Genomic DNA, 18,121 nt, shown 5'->3' on the forward strand with positions numbered 1-18,121 from the left:
ATTCTCGTAAAGTGCGACCAGCAGCCACGGGGAACGCATCTATGCGGATACTATATTTGCGAGACCATTCGCACGTTTACCTCTGAGTTCAAGGAGCAAAGATTCGACGTAAGTAATGAACATTCACACCTCTATTTTTACCCGTCATTCTTTGTTATCATGATTGATATTCATATTCATCTCCTCTTCTTATATAGCACGAGGCCATGAGGACAAAGGTCCTACCAGAGCAACGCGCGATTGCTGTTGCAGAGGAGCTTGCGGGATTTCTAAGGACGGAAGCTATAGAAGACAAAGGACGATTTAGTGTAGCTAAGGGCCATTACTGATGTTCGTCCATGTAATCAAATAGACGGGATCTAGTCCCGATAATTCAGATCTCCGTATAATTGTATATGATCGCTTGTAAGATGAGTTAATCTTATATATATATATATATATATGCATAATTATTTCTATTTTAAATTATATGAAAACTAATTCCCGAACACAAAACGAGGCATCACGTTAATCTCCTGAACACATAAACCATAAAACCCTAAAACCCAAAAATAATTTCATTCAAAAAAAAGCCAGAAACCAGCAAAATCTAAAAATCTTGAGTCCCGGTCCGTGTAACGAGCCGGGACTAAAGGGCCTGCCCCTGGGGCGCTACGAGGCGCCCACGTGGAGCACCTTTAGTCCCGGCGTGTAAGAGGGCCGGGACGAAAAGGTTAGGCCTTTAGTCCCGGTTGGTGAACCGGGACTAAAGCCCCTTACGGGCCGGGGCTATAGGCCCTGTCCCCACTAGTGACCACTATCCCACAAAAACCCGACTCCAGGCGCCTCGTTCCGAAACCTAGCTCACTCTTCCTCACTATGTTCTCTGCTCACTCTCTCCGATTCCGGTCCCATCCACTCCAATGTCGAGCTCCGGTAGCCGCTCAGGCTCCGACGGCTTCGATACCGACTATGACGAGCAGTTAGCCCTCCACATTGCCTTGGAGCAGTCCAAGGTGGACACCGACGACAACTTCGGATCTGCAGCGTCGTCGCAGCTATTGCGTCGGCACAGGCGAACGCCGAAAACAGACCCTCCCGACCCACGCGCAGTTTCAGTAGGACAACAGTCCACACCTGCCCCGCACGATCTCATTCCCTCACCAACCGCTCCTCTAGGCAGGCGGCGGTGGGTGCTAGTGCCCACGCCGTCGGTCCGCACACGCACTCTAGAATCAGAGGCGCGTGCCACCCGTTGCAAGAGGTTGTAGGCAAGGGAGAGGGAAGACACGGATGAGTCCGCACGCCGCCGTCGTGGGATGCCGGCGAAGCCCGACGAGGACGGATGCCTCCTCGCATGGGTGTACCGTCTATCCCTCACGACGACAGAGACGGACACTCCCCGCATCCAACAGAAGAACGCCACGGCGCTCCGGCTTGCTATTGAGCAGTCAGAGCGCAGGGTGAAGGAGGCAGCGACAGAGACGGTTCGGGTCGCCAAACTAAAGCGGGAGAAGGACAAGGCAGTCCGTCGGATGAAGGGGCTCATGGTCCCCTCCGACTCCGACGACGAAGCTGCACCTCCTTCGACGACGACCAAGACCCCCCCCCCAGTCACGGACGAGTACGGTTATGTCGACAACTGAAAGGGCAAAGCCCTGACGAGGAAGTGGTGATCCCCCCGGCGCATTGTTTATGTCAGATTTACTCGTAGAAATTTAAGAACTTCGGTGAACTTAAAATGATCTTTTGGGTGATGTTTGATGTCCGTTTGCAACCAATCTTGTGTTTGTTTGCACCCGATTTTCTTATCCTATGCTTGATCACCTAGAGTAGCTCAAACGATGCATGTGTAGTATGGATACAAGGTGTCCGATATGAGATACACAGATGCCGAGTACTAAATATGAGATATGCCCGGTCAATGCTTGCGGACGCGTCGGGCGTTCTCGCGGGCATTAATGAGGCCGAATTAGCCCATCATGGTTGTATATGCCCCTAGAGAATCTAGAAACAAAATTGTCTAGTCCATGTTCCTATACGTCCGCGGACCTGTCCGCGGTCAGTAACGGGGCAAGACTTATGTTGGTATTTACAACCACAATCCTTATTTTTAAAATATTTAATTCATGCAAACATGGACACGTCGGTCATGTTGGAATCACTATGAAATAGTTTATGTACAGAAGCCTTGCACCACAATCCTATCACGGGAAAAACTATCCGGTCATTGATGGAACCCTTGAAGTTTAGGATGTGCTCCTCTACCTTTTTCAACTCCTGTCGAAGGCTCATCACCATCATCATTTCAGGATCCTTATCGTCTGAGTCTGACGATGTGATGAACTCGTTGAAAATGAATTCGTCAAGATCACCATTTGCATAGCCATCATTCTACGACGAATCCATTGGTGGCCTAGAAGTAATGACTCAAATAATAGAAAACCTGATCATACATTTCATCGAACACGAATAGCGTGAGGTGAAAATATGGGAGAGTATGACGTACCAAGGTGTTAGAGCATATATCTCCATATGTGGTTTTGGTAATTGATGACAATTCCTATGGACTAATGGTTGCCTTAAGTTACATTTATAGGATTTGTCCATAGGCACTTCTTGAAGTCCATCTGTTGGGTTCAAGGAGTTTATATGATGACCAAGATGGTATTCAAGGTATTATCCAAAGAATGGTCATAGAGACACATGGTTGATCAAGATCTCAGACAAAGAGTAAATCAAGATGATCAACACACAAAGCGTACAAGATGTACCGAGAGGGATCAAGTGATCCCATGGTATGGTGAGCACTGTCCATTACGTGTTTGTGTACTAACCCATGGTCTTCGTGAGATTTCTATGTGGGGGTTGGGTGTGTTTCCATGGGCTTGCATCAAAGGAAAGATATCATACAACCCATGAAGTATGACGTCAAGTTGTGATTGTCATCAAGATTGCGATGTGCAAGTTCAAGTGGATCAGCACGAAGATATCATGCTTGAAGCTTGCCGTCCATTGTGGTGGCAATGGACTTGTGAAGATATGCTGAAGAGTGGCTCACCCATAGTGAGTATGGGGGAGCAATCAACTAGTCTTCATCAAGCCAACGCAATCAAGAAAGGTGGTCCATCTTGAGGAAGCCAAGATCATCATCATCTAGCTCAAGAGGACGAGGTGCAAGGTATAGTTTTGCCCTTGATAGGTTTTGTGTTTAGGATAGATTGCTGTACTATCAAGGGGGGCTCTCAAGTGAGTAGCTTGATCGTATCGTTCATTGAGAGCTCAAACCATTTGCATCCTTGCATCATACTTCTTGGTTCTTGTTTGGTGTTTCTCTTTGTGAGTTTTAGAGCTTATGGTCATCTTTGTGACAAGCTTGAGTTCATCAAAAACGGAGTCCATATGCATCTACTATGATGTTTTCGATGTTGGTTTTTGCCGGTTCTTCATTCATAGAGGACTCACATCTCTATATCATTGGCATTTTCATATTTGCATGGTCATATCTCGCTATTTGGATAGCTCTTGTCGTCCTGAATCCAACAAGCTTGGGTTTGCTCGATTCGGAGCTCGTATGCGAAAGTTATGGCTATTTCAGTGGCGAGCGGTAGTACCGCTGGCCCTAGCGGTAGTACCGCTAGAGCTGGCGGTAGTACCGCTGTCCCAGAGGTAGTACCGCCCCTGGTCAGCGGTAGTACCGCTCCAAGATTTTAGTACCGTCATCTTTGCGGTTGTACTGCGTCGGACATTTTTGCAAAGACTTTCTTGGCGGTGGTTGGCCCGATAGTATCTTTGCGCTACCATGGGCTCAGCGGTAGTACCGCTGCAGCCAGCGGTAGTACCGCTGGAGGGTCAGCGGTGGTACCGCTGGAGGGTCAGCGGTAGTACCGCTGCAGCCAGCGGTAGTACCGCCGGAGGGTCAGCGGTAGTACCGCTAGAGCCAGCGGTAGTACCGCTGGGCTCGGGCTGTAAGTGGGGGTAACGGTCTGATTCCTTCCCCCACTATATAAAGGGGGTCTTCTTCCCCCTTGGCCTTATCCATCCGTTGAGCTCTTGTTCTACCTCCATTGTTGACATTCTTAGAGCTTGCTTACTCTCAATCCCTCCAATGATTCTTGCTTGTTCTTGAGGGAAAAGAGAGAGGAGATCTAGATCCACATCTCCACCAATCACTTTATCCTCTATGTGAGGGGAACCCCTTGGATCTAGATCTTGGAGTTCTTTGTGAGCTCCTTGTTCTTCCTCTCATATTTCTCCATAGCTTTCGTTGTTGTGGAGGGATTTGAGTGTGAGGGACTTGACCACTTCGTGTGTTCTTGCCATTGCATTAGTTGCACCGGTTTGAGTTCTCCACGGTGATACGTGGAAGTGAGAAGTTGAGAAGCTTACTACCTTTGGTACTTAGTACCCTAGATATCGTTCTTCGTGAATGCTTTGGCATCCTAGAAGCTTGGTGGTGTCTCGGAGCTCAATCATTGTGGTGTGAATCTCCGGGCAAGCGTTGGGGTCTCCAATTAGGTTGTGGAGATTGCCCCAAGCAATTTGTACGGGTACCGGTAACCGCCCCCAAGGGTTGCCACGTGTACGGGTTCCGTGACCGCCCCAAGGTTTGCCATTTGTATGGGTTCGGTGACCGCCCTCAAGGGTCCCTTAGTGGAATCACGACATCTTGCATTGTGCGAGGGCGTGAGAAGATTACGGTGGCCTTAGTGGCATCTTGGGGAGCATTGTGCCTCCACACCGCTCCAACGGAGATTAGCATCGGGAAGGGTGTGAACTTCGGGATACATCATCGTCTCCGCGTACCTCGGTTATCTCTTACCCGAACCCTTTACTTATGCACTTTACTTTGTGATAGCCATATTGTCTCTTGTTATATATCTTGCTATCACTTAGTTGTTTATCTTGCTTAGCATAAGTTGTTGGTGCACATAGGTGAGCCTAGTTGTTTGAGGTTTTGTGCTTGACATATTAAACGTTAGTTTTATTCCGCATTTGTTCAAGCCTAAACCTTAATTATTTTAAAGCGCCTATTCACCCCCCCTCTAGGCGACATCCACGTCCTTTCACAAGGCAGCGTCCAAGGGCGGTGACCTTGTCCGGTGGTGGCCTGGTCAGTGGCAGTATGGGTTGGAGGTTGCTACTTGTAAACTGCGTTGGGCTTTTCCCTGAATAGGAGGGGATATGCAGCACATTAGATATAAGTATTTCCCTCAATGGGGATGAAGGTTATCAAACCAGTAGAAGAATCACACAAACCCTTTTTGCAGCACCTATAGAAATAGAACCAAACACTTGCATCCAATACGGGCAAGAGGGTTGTGAATCTAGCCCCTTGAACTTGTTACTTCCAAGGATTAAATACTGGCAGATAGATCGGATAAATAGAAAAGTAAATAAATTGCAGTAAGGTAAACTGAGTTTTAGTAATTATATTTAAGTAGACTCGGGGGGCCATAGTTTTCGCTAGAGGCTTCTCTCTTGAACATAGCATACGATTGGTAGACAATTTTTTGTTGGTCAATTGACAGAATAGCGCATAATTATGGCATGTTATTCACGGCAATAATCATGTATATAGACATCACGTCCATAAACAAGTAGTCCGATTCCTGCCTGCATCTACTACTATTACTCCATGCATCGATCACTATACAACATGCAACTAGAGTATTAAGTATGAAACAGAGTAATGCTTGAAGCAAGAAGACATGGTGTAGACAAAGTAAGTCAAGCAATATGTTCAGACCCCGTAGTTTTATTCTTAATGGCAACAATACAAATACGTGTCATGTCCCTTTCCGTCACTAGGATTGAACACCGCAAGACTGAACCCATCACAAGCAACACTCCTATTGAAGATTAATCAATCTAGTTGGACAAACCAAACCAATAGACCGGAGGGAATTACAAAGCTATAACCATCATGCATTAATTCAGAGAAGACTTAATATATATTCATGAATAATCTGATCATAAATCCACAATTGATCGGATCCCAACAAACACACCGCAAAAATAGTATTAAATCAAATAGATCATCGCGGGAATCGCGGTGAAGTTTGTATTGAAGATCAAAGAGAGAGAAGAAATCATCTCGGTACTAGCTATGGACTGATAGGTCTATGGTGGACTACTCACACATCATCTTGGAGACAATAAGGTTGATGTAGATGGTCTCCATGATCGATTCCCCCTCAGACAGGACACAAGAAAAGGTCTCTAGATGGGATCACGACAGAACAGAGACTTGCGATGGTGGAACAAATGTTTCGGGTGGCTCTCTGTTGGTTTCCCTATTTAAGAAAATTTATGAAGGTGGAACTAGGTCAGATGGAGCCATGAGGGGCCCACAAGGCATCAGTGTGTGCCAGCCCCCTAGATGCGCTCTGTTGCCTTGTTGTATCCTCCTTAGTCCTATGGTCTCCTTCCGAAACTTCTAGGGTCTCTTTTAAAAAGTTTAGTAGTGTTTGGACTTTGTTTGGTACTAATTTCCTCGAAAACCAAAAACAAGGAGAAAACACCAACTAGCACTTGACAGTGGGTTAATAGATTAGTTTCAAAAATGATACAAAATAACATATAATTGTATATAAAATATCCAAAATTAATAATATAATAGCATGAAATAATTAAAAGTTATCGATACGTTGGAGACGTATCACGGGTCTTCGGTGACAAAGCATTGGGTTAGGGATGGAAACGAAGCACCGATAGGGACGAAACTCCGGTGACGGCTATACGGAGCAGGGCCAACGGAGAAGAGGAAAGGATTACTCGAGCAATTGAAGGGCGGGGGGTGACAGATACTATTACGGTCATGTTGGGCTATAGTACACTAGCTAGCATTTCAAATTGGGCGATCAATCTAGCCAGGAACTCTTCAATTTTAATCAAACACACATAAGGCTGGTCACAATGGGGAGTAACATAAGGTAGAAACCTACACACTTTTCTAGACTATGTTCCTACCTCTACAATGGGGAGTAACATATATGTAGTGTCATGCAACAATGCATTTATTAGGCTATAGACTCATTGTTTGTTGGAGTGTGTGATGTTCCGGTAACTTAGCTAGTTACCACAAGCACCTCTCTCTTCATTAAATATGTGCCACATAAGCAAAGTTGTATTGGAGTGTGTGATGTTACTGCTAAGTTCCTCCCCATTGTGACCAGCCTAAGGGACCAATGCTAGTCATGCATGATAATTACTGCAAGCTACTTTGATTTTGCGCCTGTAATTTGGTGATTATTTATTACATATATAATTCGTTGACTGGCTTAGTTGTTCATATCCAATGATTAATATATATATGCTGCCATTTTCTATCCACCAATTAGGTAAAAGCCTTTAACCCCGCTTTTATAGATAAATCAACCACTATATATATATGCTACCACTATACTGAGGAGGGCCAACGGAGAAGAGGAAAGTATGAGTGATTAGCGCGGGCCCTAGCGGCCAGTCCGACCGTAATAGTCGCATCCGGGAGCACTGAGATCCGTGCAGTTTTTTTCAAGTTGTTTTATTTACTATTTGTGTATGTGAGATTTGGTTAAGTTTCAGTACACATTCCACACCCAAAATACAACTACCAGCACTGTTGTGTTCTCATATAAATACTTATCTCCTAGCACACTTCTCCCTTCTCTCGTGTGGCCAGGATATTTTTTCTGGCCACTCCTGCGCTCTTCCCACATTAACCCAAATGTAGCTAGTGTTCTAGGTGCTTCTGAAAAAAGGTATACCCTCCTCCCCTATCAGCTTCTACCTTACCTCGCCAATGCTTCCATTGCTCATCAGGAAGAAACTAACTATTAATCTATCGTACCTAGCCCTGTGGGCTGTTCTATCGATCGGCCATCCCCATAATGTCTTCTGGAAACGACTGGCTGGGGTTCTCGCTCTCCGGCCAAGAAAGCCCACAGCCGCATCAGGATAGCTCACCGCCCGCCGGCATCGACATCTCCGGCGCCAGTGACTTCTATGGCCTACCCACGCAGCCAGCTCCCGACGCTCAACTCGGCGTGCCAGGTCATCAGCCTTCATACGGGATCACGGAGGCGGCGTTCAATAGGGGAGCCCATGAAACCCACGGTGAGAGGAAGACGCTAGCTACTTTGTTGCCGCATACACCCCGATCCAGTGTTATCTATCTAGCTAGCTGGTATGTATGCATCAGTTTCAGTCTCCCGTTCAAGGTTCTTGTTATTTGATGTGGCTGTAGATTGGAGCATGAGGGGTGATCTGGACTATACCGGCGGTGCTTCCGAGCTCTCCATGCTTGTTGGGTCGAGCGCAGTCGGTGGCAAGAGGGCCATGGAGGCCGAGACCGAGCCCAAGCTTGAGGACTTCCTCGGTGGCAACTCGTTCGTCTCCGAGCAAGATCAGGCCGGCGGCTTCTTGTTCTCCGGAGTCCCGATGGCGACCAGCACCACCAGCCACAGCAGGAGCAACACCATGGAGCTCTCTATGATCAAGAGCTGGCTCCGTAACAACCAGGTACCCCAAGCGGCGCCGCACCCCGCGCAGCAGCCGCAACCCCACGAAGGTATGAGTACCGACGCGAGCGCGAGCAGCTTCGATGCGCTGGGAAGAAACGGCGCTTTAGTGGTGGCGGGGAGCTCGCAGAGCCTGGCGCTCTCGATGAGCACGGGCTCGGGATCGCACTTGCCAATGGATGTGGTCGGCAGCAGTGCCACTGGGGGAGTCTCAGAGAGCACCTCCTCGGAGAACAAGCGGACGAGCGGCGCCATGGATTCGCCGGGTGGTGCGGTAGAAGCTGTCGCGAGGAAGTCCATCGACACATTCGGGCAAAGGACGTCGATATATCGAGGTGTAACAAGGTTAGCACATTATGATTGATTTTTTCACATTAATTTGTGGATCCATGACGTAGTTACATCAAGCTAGTCCATTTCAAATTGGGCTATAGTACACTAGCTAGCATTTCAAATTGGACGATCAATCTAGCGAGGAACTCTTTAATTTTAAATTTTAATCAAACACACATAAGGGATCAATACTAGTCATGCATGATAATGCAAGCTACTTTGAGATTGCGCCTGTAATTTGGTGATTTTTTAGCACATATATAATTCGGCTTAGTTGTTCATATCCAATGATTAATATATAGATGCTGCCATTTTCTTTCCACCAATTAGGTAAAAGCCTTTAACCCCGCTTTTATAGATAAATCAACCACTATATCCATGTTTTTCTTTTCTTTTCTTATTATGTTTTCGGCCTAGTTTTTCTCATAAACCGGGTCACTCTGTATTTTGCTTTTTCCTCTCTTAATAAAATCGTCACAACACCGGCCTCATAAGTAAAAGAAAATACAGCAATGTTCAAGTACAAGAAAAAATAAACATAAACTTGTTTGAGCAACAACACAAATATAACCTAATACAAAGAAAAAGAAAAGGCCACCAAGTGGCTGGCAGATCAATGACTGTGTGTGGGGGGGGGGGGGGAGATCAATGGTCACGTGTGTGTGTGTGTGTGTGTATATATATATATATATATATATATATATATATATATATATATATATATAGCTCATCGGCCAATCAAGAAAAGCGGATTCACAACTGAATTGAATTACTTGTTCATACTGAGTATACGCCGTGATTCACGACATGATTCCATACTATAGCTACACTTCACTTACCACACAATTTGCGCTGCTAAGAGCATCTCCAACAGAAGCGCAAAAAGGCGCGAGCGCGGGACAGAATGGCGCGCTCCAGCGGCGGCGGGAAAACTGCGCGCGCGCGAAAGGCGGCAGCACGCGCGTCAGTTTTGCCGCGCCGCTTCCCGCGCGCCTATAAAAGCGCAGCGCTCTGCCGCTCCCTCACGCGCCGTCACCGCTCCGCTCTCTCTCTCTCTCCCGCTACCTCTCGCGCCGCCGCCGCTCCAGCGCACCGCCACCGGTCCAGCGCCCCGTCCCCGACGCGCCACCATGCCGCCGCGCCGCAGTTCTGCGTCAGGCTACCGCGGCGTCCGCGATCGCCCCAACGACGGGTTCTACGCTGAGATACGCTCCGGCGATCTCCGGCTTAGCCTCGGCACATACCACACGGCGCACGAGGCCGCCCGCGCGTTCGACGCGGCGGCGTGGCGCCTAGGAAGGCCGCGCCGCCAAATGAACTTCCAAGACGTCCACACACTCCAGCAGGCGTTAGACGTCGCCCCGCCGCCTCGTGTAAACTCCGCACAAGACTGTGCGGAGCACACTGCGCGGCAGCGCCGGCTCCTCGTTGCCCAGGAGGACGAGCAGGTCATGGCGGAGTGGCGCCGGCGCCACCCGGAGGACGTCGCCTACGAGCAGGATTATTGGGCAAGGCGCCGCGAGGAGGACACGCACCGGCGCCGCGAGGAGCGGTTGGACAGGCGTCGGCGGAAGGCATTGGCGAGTGCGCAGGCCGACATCGTCAATGCAGGCGGGAGGTCCTTCTTCACTGAAGAAGATGAGCGTTGGTTCGACATCTGGCTGTCAACCTCTAACGACACCAACGACGATGATGATGGTGCAGATGATTGGAGCGACTGGGATTAGTTTTATGTTTTCGAACTATCTAGCACCGAACTATCTATCTATGTTTTCGAACTACCTATTTTTAGTTGCAATCTATGTAAAATAAATTTGTATCCTTTTTATTTTGATGCAATCTATTTATTAAAAATGTTGTGCGTGCGCTGCATTTTTGGGCACTGCTAGAGCGGCGCGCGTGCGCTGCATTATAGCGCGGCTGTTGGAGCCAGCGCCTATCCCCGCGCTAAACCAGCCGGAGCACGCGCGGCAAACGCATTTTTTGGACGCGGCGCGAAGCGCGGCTGTTGGAGATGCTCTAAGCGCTGTTCTTCTTCTCTGGAACTCTTACGATATCTTCTACACTAATCTATACCACTATAACCTGAGTGCACCAAAATAAGAGGTATATCTAATTTATCTGTTATAGCTGACCCAACACAAATAGATAGTGTGGATCTTCACTTTTCTCTGGATAAACACAGAAGTTTTTATATAGATGTCTCTTTTATAGACCTCTCAAAACGAATGTGTTTCAACGAATGATGAATACAAAAGTGATACAAAATGGAAACTGGTGCTTTCTTTTCTCTGATCAACATACTCTGGCACATACATGTACGTTAGAAATGGATGTATTTTTCTAACGACAACATGTACATTTTGATTGTGCTAACTATATATATTCTTAAATTCTTCAATATTCCTTTTCAGACATAGATGGACAGGGCGTTATGAGGCTCATCTCTGGGACAATAGCTGCAGAAGAGAAGGGCAGAGTCGCAAGGGTAGGCAAGGTAATAAAAATGGCTATATACTTCCTCTTTCTCTCTCCATTTCACAACAATATATACACCCTTGATGTTCTATTTAAGCATTATATCTTGTGTTGCATCAACACTCTCCATGACTACATCACCATCGCCTTCGGGAATGATACTGTATTTTCCTCGACAATCAGTTTATTTGGGTATGCTTGCCTTACTCTTTGGCCATTTTTATTCATTGCAGTTTACCATTTTAGTTATTCCACCTTATGATTTTGATCATGAAACCTTAGGTGGCTATGACAAGGAGGACAAGGCAGCAAGGGCTTATGATTTGGCAGCACTCAAGTATTGGGGTACAACAACAACAACAAATTTCCCAGTAAGCAAGTTCTAATATTATTTTTATGGATGCTTTTTTCCTTGCATTGCTATTTTTGTTGCTGTAAAACATCTGAAGCTATTTTTATTAGAACGTAATAGTTTTGTACAATGGCAGATTAATACCTACGAAAAAGAGGTGGATGAAATGAAACATATGACTAGGCAGGAATACATTGCATACTTAAGAAGGTACTATTGCTAGCCGACGTTCATCTCATACTGAAGTATCACACAAGTAAATGGAATATTACTCTACCAATAAATTGATCCAACAATTGCAGGAATAGCAGCGGATTTTCTCGCGGTGCGTCAAAATATCGTGGTGTAACTAGGTATGTTACTAGGTAATTCAGTCTGTTCGTTTTTTTTATAAAGGGCTTTGTTATTTAAAAGTTTAAACATTACACCCGGCCTTTTCATAACTAAGATGCACATAACCACAGTTCAAAAGTACGGTAACAGAAAAAAGCAACAGACGTAATACGATCATATGTAGACATAAATCATCGTTGTCTATGAAGAGCCAATCCGTAGATCACACTACCATCCATGTGGGATAAAAATATCCCTCGCCATTCATGTGGGATAAAATTCAGTCTGTTTGTACATATAATAATTTATGTTATGTGGAAGTAGGTAATGTCCGATATGTATTCTTAGAATTAGTAGGCATGCATGCATGCATGTCATGTAAGCAAACTTTTAGAGATTTGACTATAAACTACATACAGAATAAAATAAATGAACCTATTTCCTAAAATATGATTACATACATTCATATGTACTCCCTCCGTTCTTAAATATAAGTCTCTGTAGAGATTTCACTAGTGGACTACATACGATGTATATAGACATACTTTAGAGTATAGATTCAAACATTTTGTTTCGTATGTAGACCCTTAGTGAAATTGCTTAAAAGACTTATATTTAGGAACGGAGGGAGTAGTATATAGTGTAATCTTTAAAAGATCTTATATTTAGGAACGGAGGGAGTAAATAGATAGTTATCCAAATGGTTGTTATATCTTGTTTCAGTGTTCTAAGTTCTAACATCGGCTGAGATCTTTACAAGGCACCATCAGCATGGGAGATGGCAAGCAAGAATTGGGCGGGTTGCAGGAAACAAGGATCTCTACTTAGGCACCTTCAGTAAGTTATTGGCCACATATAATTAACCCTCTCTTGGGAGCCTTTCTAATTGCTAGACTAATGAAGATCCTTAATACTAAATTATGACTAGTCATAGTGTTATAGCTCCAAGATCTAAGTCATCGACCAGTACTACTTATTTAGTTATTTTTTTCTTGAACTCTTCGTCTCGTAGAACTGAAGGTTAGATATTCTATATGTTGCCCTATGGGCCAATAAAATAGTGGTCACTGCATTAACTATGTCCCAAATGCACCTTTAAGTTTTTGTCTCAAAGTTGTCTTAGAAAACCGGGGCATAGAGTCAAGGACAAAGTTGAAAACCCCAGTGGTTTGAATTAATCACGCACTTGCATCCTAACCTCCGTATAGCTGCATGCATGCATGCATGAATATGGAACATACATCACACATGCTGCATGCAAATGCAATAGGGGGGAACCAGCCCTAGCTAGCTAATAATGTACTACATCCTAATCGTGCACATCCTCTCGCACGTCCGTAGGCACCGAGGAGGAGGCGGCGGAGGCCTACGATATCGCGGCGATCAAGTTCCGTGGACTCAACGCCGTCACCAACTTCGACATGAGTCGGTACGACGTCAAGACCATCCTCGAGAGCAGCACCCTACCGGTGGGTGGCGCGGCGAGGCGCCTCAAGGAGGCCGCTGATCATCCAGAGGCTGGCGCCACGATCTGGCGGGCCGGCATGCACGGCGGCGTCATCTCCCAGCTGACCGACGTCGGGATGGGCGCGTACGCGTCGTACCCCCACGGCTGGCCGACCATCGCATTTCAGCAGCCGTCGCCGCTCTCGGTGCACTACCCATACGTCGCCCAGCCGGCCCGCGGGTGGTGCAAGCCCGAGCAGGACGCCACCGTCGCCGCGCAAAACCTGCAGGACCTCCAGCAGCTGCACCTCGGGACCGCCGCTCACAACTATTTCCAGGCATCGTCGAGCTCCACGGTGTACAACGGCGGCGGGTACCAGCAGGGCACCGGTGGCAACGCCTTCTTGATGCCGGCTACCGCCGTCATGGATGAACAGGGGCACAGCAGCACTGCCACCAACCTGGGAAGCACCTGCAGCTACGGGGATGAAGAGGGGAAGCTCAATATTGGGTACGATGCCATGGCGGCGATGGCAAGCACCGCAGCCGACCCATACGCGGCGGCGTCAACTGTGAGTATCGCGAGGGCGAACGGGTACTCCAACCACTGGAGCTCGCCGTTCAATGGCATGTGATGATGGTGAAGAGGGCAGAAGCTAGTAATAGCGGGATTACACTTAACTAGCTAGAGCATAATCCAAGTTAGGTCAGGGGTCTTGCTCGTTGTTGCGTTTCAGCTCGGGGTTCCGGCTAGCTCTTCTTGGCCGGGTGAATGACACTCGTAAAGGTGCTGGGCATGCATGCCTTCTGGAAGCTGGTAATGGCAAGTTAGGATAAGTTAAGCTTGTGTTGTTGTAAGTTATCCTAACTTGCTGTTAGTTTTGGGTAGTTTCAGAAGATCAAGTTTAATCTCTAGAGGACAAAAGCTGATCGTGCGATGGCAATAACTTCATAATTCCAGAGATTCGACTTACTTTGACTTTTCATTTAGGGTTTGTCCGGAATTACTCCGTTCCTAAAAATTCAGCTCCGTTCTAGAAAATGCAAGTCAAATGGGATAGCTCTATGACATGTTGCTCGTAAAAAAACTAGAATAAAAAAAATACAAATTTATGTTTTTTGTGAAACTTTTTAGGAGGTGCTTCAAGAAAATGTAAAAGTTGAAGTTGAAAGGAAATTACTCATCAGTGCCACGAGCAAGTGAATACCCCTTTATTTTTGTCCACTCATTCAATCAGATATATCCTTCCCATCAAATTTCTCATTCTTAAAGCTAAAGATAGATAAAAGGCAAACACTCTTTAAAGGAGTTACAACTGCTTCTGTATAAAGTTGTTTCAAAGTAAATTTGATGGAGCGAAACTGAATTTTATGAAGTATGGCAGTCCTTAAGAGAACCTTAGTTATAGTTGAAGGACTACCAAGTGAGCGAGGCCACTAAAGTTTGCTTTTATTTTTGAGCCGTAGAGTTTGCTAAGTGGGGACAATTGTTAGCTCATCTTAGCAACAATTATCAGGGCAGACCCAAGATAAAAATGTCCCACGTCTACTGACATAGGATCGGTACGTACGAAGCAATAATATGGATAATAGTTAGCATGTTTAATAGTTCAATAATTGTCATGGCGGATCCAAGACAAAAATGTCCCACGTCTACCGCCATAGACCGTTGTGTAAGAAAATGAAAAATAGGTTTGTGCCACTACCAACTAGTTCAATTATTCTATGTTTGTCACTTAAAAGCACAAATTGTGGCTGTGCCACTAACGATTGCGAGAAAATAGCTGCAAACCCTGGACGACTTATTAATCATATTTTAGTGAAATCATGTTTTAGTGATGATGTTGTATGATTAGAGAGATTAATACCTTCATGAAGTAATTCTTAGGTGTTAGGTCCCTTGTGTTGATAGTTAAGTAGGAAAGAGGGGGCCCCAATTCAAAAAGGGGAAATGTGTTGGCAAGATCACAAAAGACTGGAGGTTTTATGGTTTATCTCTTTTGAGTCAATAAGAAAGCCACATTACTAAGAGGGGTGAGGTAACCTGTAAGAGCATCTTCATTAGAAGGTTCATATGTAAAAATAATCAACTTTTGGATCTTCTGAGGCAAAAAACAGCTCTCCAAAAATGGTCCATATGCAAAAAGAATAATACATCTCCGCCTCCCGGAGATGTAAAATACAACACCTCGCGGTGCAAATTTACATCTTCGGAGACAGGACATGTAAAAACCGCGGCCGTGCACCAATGCCCTACCGCCCTTTAGTTCATTCCCCCTCCCCTTCTTCCTCCCGCCCGTCGCCGCCCCGCCGTAGCTCCCCACTCGACCGCCGCACTACAAGAAATATGTCAACTTGTGATCTTCTATTAGTGACCCTGGAAGAAATGATCGTAAATATATGACCATGTGAAACCAATTGGTCATAAGCTGTTCGAGGGGCTCCAAACCCTTACACAAAATGGTCGTAAAGCAGACAACACTAGTCCGCAGCCTTATTTCTAGTTGATCATGACCAATATAGATGGTCATAGCCTTGTAAATTGTGGTCCATTGCTATCACTAGGCGCCACCTTATCAGTTTTGCATGTGTCATGTACATGTGTCAATTTTTGCTCTAGGTTGTGAAGCAACATACATTTCTGTCATTCCCAAAATTCTCAAACAATTCTCATAAATTATTTGGATCATATATTCCTCAAATATGTCAAAATCCTTCCTTCCCTAGTTCAAAAATAATTCAGTAATATTCATTTTCCTATTCTGTTCATAATAGCACTTTGTGAAGGAAGTGCTATTTGTATTTTCTTGATTGCCCTCAAAACAATTTGGCACTTGTTCCTATCCAAATCATTGCCTCATGAAAAAATTCATCTCCCGCTACTGGAATTCAGTTTTTTGCCGTCAGTCAAATCTTTGCCGTCAGCCAAATCTTTGCCGTCTGCTGACTGATGGCAAAGAGTGTCTTTGCCGTCAGCTCCCACAAAGCAGGCGGCAAAGAACTGGCTGATGGCAAAGAATGTCTTTGCCATCAGTCAATTCTTTGCCGTGTGCCGCAGATGGCAAAGATGAGGACAACAAACAACAAAGCTTTGGACTGGGCCCTCCTGGTAGAGGTAATATTAGGTCAAACTACAGTCGTTTCTTTGCCGTCTGCTAGCGAACGACAAAGAGTCTGGAGGCACACGACAAAGAGTCTAGACCCTTTGTCGTCCGCCAGCAGATGACAAAGCTTCCGAGTTTACTAATGCCCGTCCCGATTCACCTCTGCCCTCTCTCTCTCTCTCTCTCTCTCTCAAACGACACTCTCTTCTCCTCCTCTCCCCCAACCCCCACCTCCGCCACCGCCGTCGCGCCGCCGCCCCCGGCGCCACCCCGGTGCCCCACAGCCCCGTTATCGCCGCCCCACAGCCCCCCGGCGCCGCCGCCCCACCGCCCACGGCGCCGCCCCGCAACCCCAACACTGCCGGCACTGATGACCCACAAGTATAGGGGATCAATCGTAGTCCTTTCGATAAGTAAGAGTGTCGAACCCAACGAGGAGCACAAGGATCTGACAAGTGGTTTTCAGCAAGGAAAAATCTGCAAGCACTGAAATTGTCGGTAACAAGTGATTGTTTGGTGAGATAATTCATAGCAAGCAACAAGTAACGAAAGTAGAAACGGTGCAGCAAAGTGGCCCAATCCCTTTTGTAGCAAGGGACAAGCCTGGACAAAGTCTTATAGGAGGAAAAACGCTCCCGAGGACACACGGGAATTTCTGTCATGCTAGTTTCATCATGTTCATATGATTCGCGTTCGTTACTTTGATAGTTTGATATGTGGGTGGACCATCGCTTGGGTACTTCCCTTACTTGGACGAACATCCCACTTATGATTAACCCCTCTCGCAAGCATCCGCAACTACGAAAGAAGAATTAAGACAAAGTCTAACCATAGCATTAAACTAGTGGATCCAAATCAGCCCCTTACGAAGCAACGTATAAACTAGGGTTTAAGCTTCTGTCACTCTAGCAACCCATCATCTACTTACTACTTCCCAATGCCTTCCTCTAGGCCCAAATAATGGTGAAGTGTTATGTAGTCGACGTTCACATAACACCACTAGAGGAAAAACAACATACAACACATCAAAATATTGAACGAATACCAAATTCACATGACTACTATTAGCATGACTTATCCCATGTCCTCAGGAACAAAAGTAACTACTCACAAAGCATAATCATATTCATGACCAGAGAGGTAATGAGTAGCATCAAGGATCTGAACATAAACTCTTCCACCAAATAATCCAACTAGCATCAACTACAAAGAGTAATCAACACTACTAGCAACCTTACAAGTACCAATCGGAGTCGCGAGACGGAGATTTGTTACAAGTGATGAACTAGGGTTTGGAGATGAGATGGTGCTGATGAAGATGTCGATGGTGATGAGTCCCCTCCGATGAGAGGAGTGTTGGTGATGACGATGGCGACGATTTCCCCTCCGGGAGGGAAGTTTCCCCGGCAGGATCGTCCTGCCAGAGCTCTAGATTGGTTCTGGTCAAGTTCCGCCTCGTGGTGGCGGTGAAACCACGAAAAAAGCTCCTATTTTATTTTTTCCTGGACGAAACCCTTCATATAGCAAGAGAGGGGAAAGTGGGCCTGCAGGCTGCCCACAAGCCCTCATGGCGCGGCCTGGGGGTGGGTGGG

General features: G+C 46.1%; 1 protein-coding gene across 1 annotated transcript; it reads left to right on the forward strand.

Moving 5' to 3' along the window:
- Positions 1-7,622: 7,622 nt before the first annotated feature.
- LOC123403252 (AP2-like ethylene-responsive transcription factor AIL7) lies at positions 7,623-14,398 on the forward strand. Its single transcript, XM_045097194.1, has 10 exons — positions 7,623-7,724; positions 7,818-8,079; positions 8,210-8,828; positions 11,231-11,313; positions 11,478-11,486; positions 11,577-11,665; positions 11,783-11,856; positions 11,949-11,999; positions 12,740-12,816; positions 13,321-14,398. Exons 2-10 carry the CDS (start codon positions 7,854-7,856, stop codon positions 14,058-14,060), a joined length of 1,968 nt encoding a protein of 655 aa, XP_044953129.1. The 5' UTR covers positions 7,623-7,724; positions 7,818-7,853; the 3' UTR covers positions 14,061-14,398.
- Positions 14,399-18,121: the final 3,723 nt, after the last annotated feature.

This window comes from Hordeum vulgare, chromosome 6H (genome assembly GCF_904849725.1).
Source record: "Hordeum vulgare subsp. vulgare chromosome 6H, MorexV3_pseudomolecules_assembly, whole genome shotgun sequence".
NCBI lineage: Eukaryota > Viridiplantae > Streptophyta > Magnoliopsida > Poales > Poaceae > Hordeum > Hordeum vulgare.

Bases quoted from the DNA above. Each gene is read 5' to 3' on its own strand.
- LOC123403252 (XM_045097194.1), top strand. From the start codon at position 7,854: ATGTCTTCTGGAAACGACTGGCTGGGGTTCTCGCTCTCCGGCCAAGAA. The intron at 11,666-11,782 runs GTAAGCAAGTTC...GTACAATGGCAG, and splicing joins CAACAACAACAAATTTCCCA to ATTAATACCTACGAAAAAGA. The intron at 12,000-12,739 runs GTATGTTACTAG...GATCTTTACAAG, and splicing joins AAATATCGTGGTGTAACTAG to GCACCATCAGCATGGGAGAT.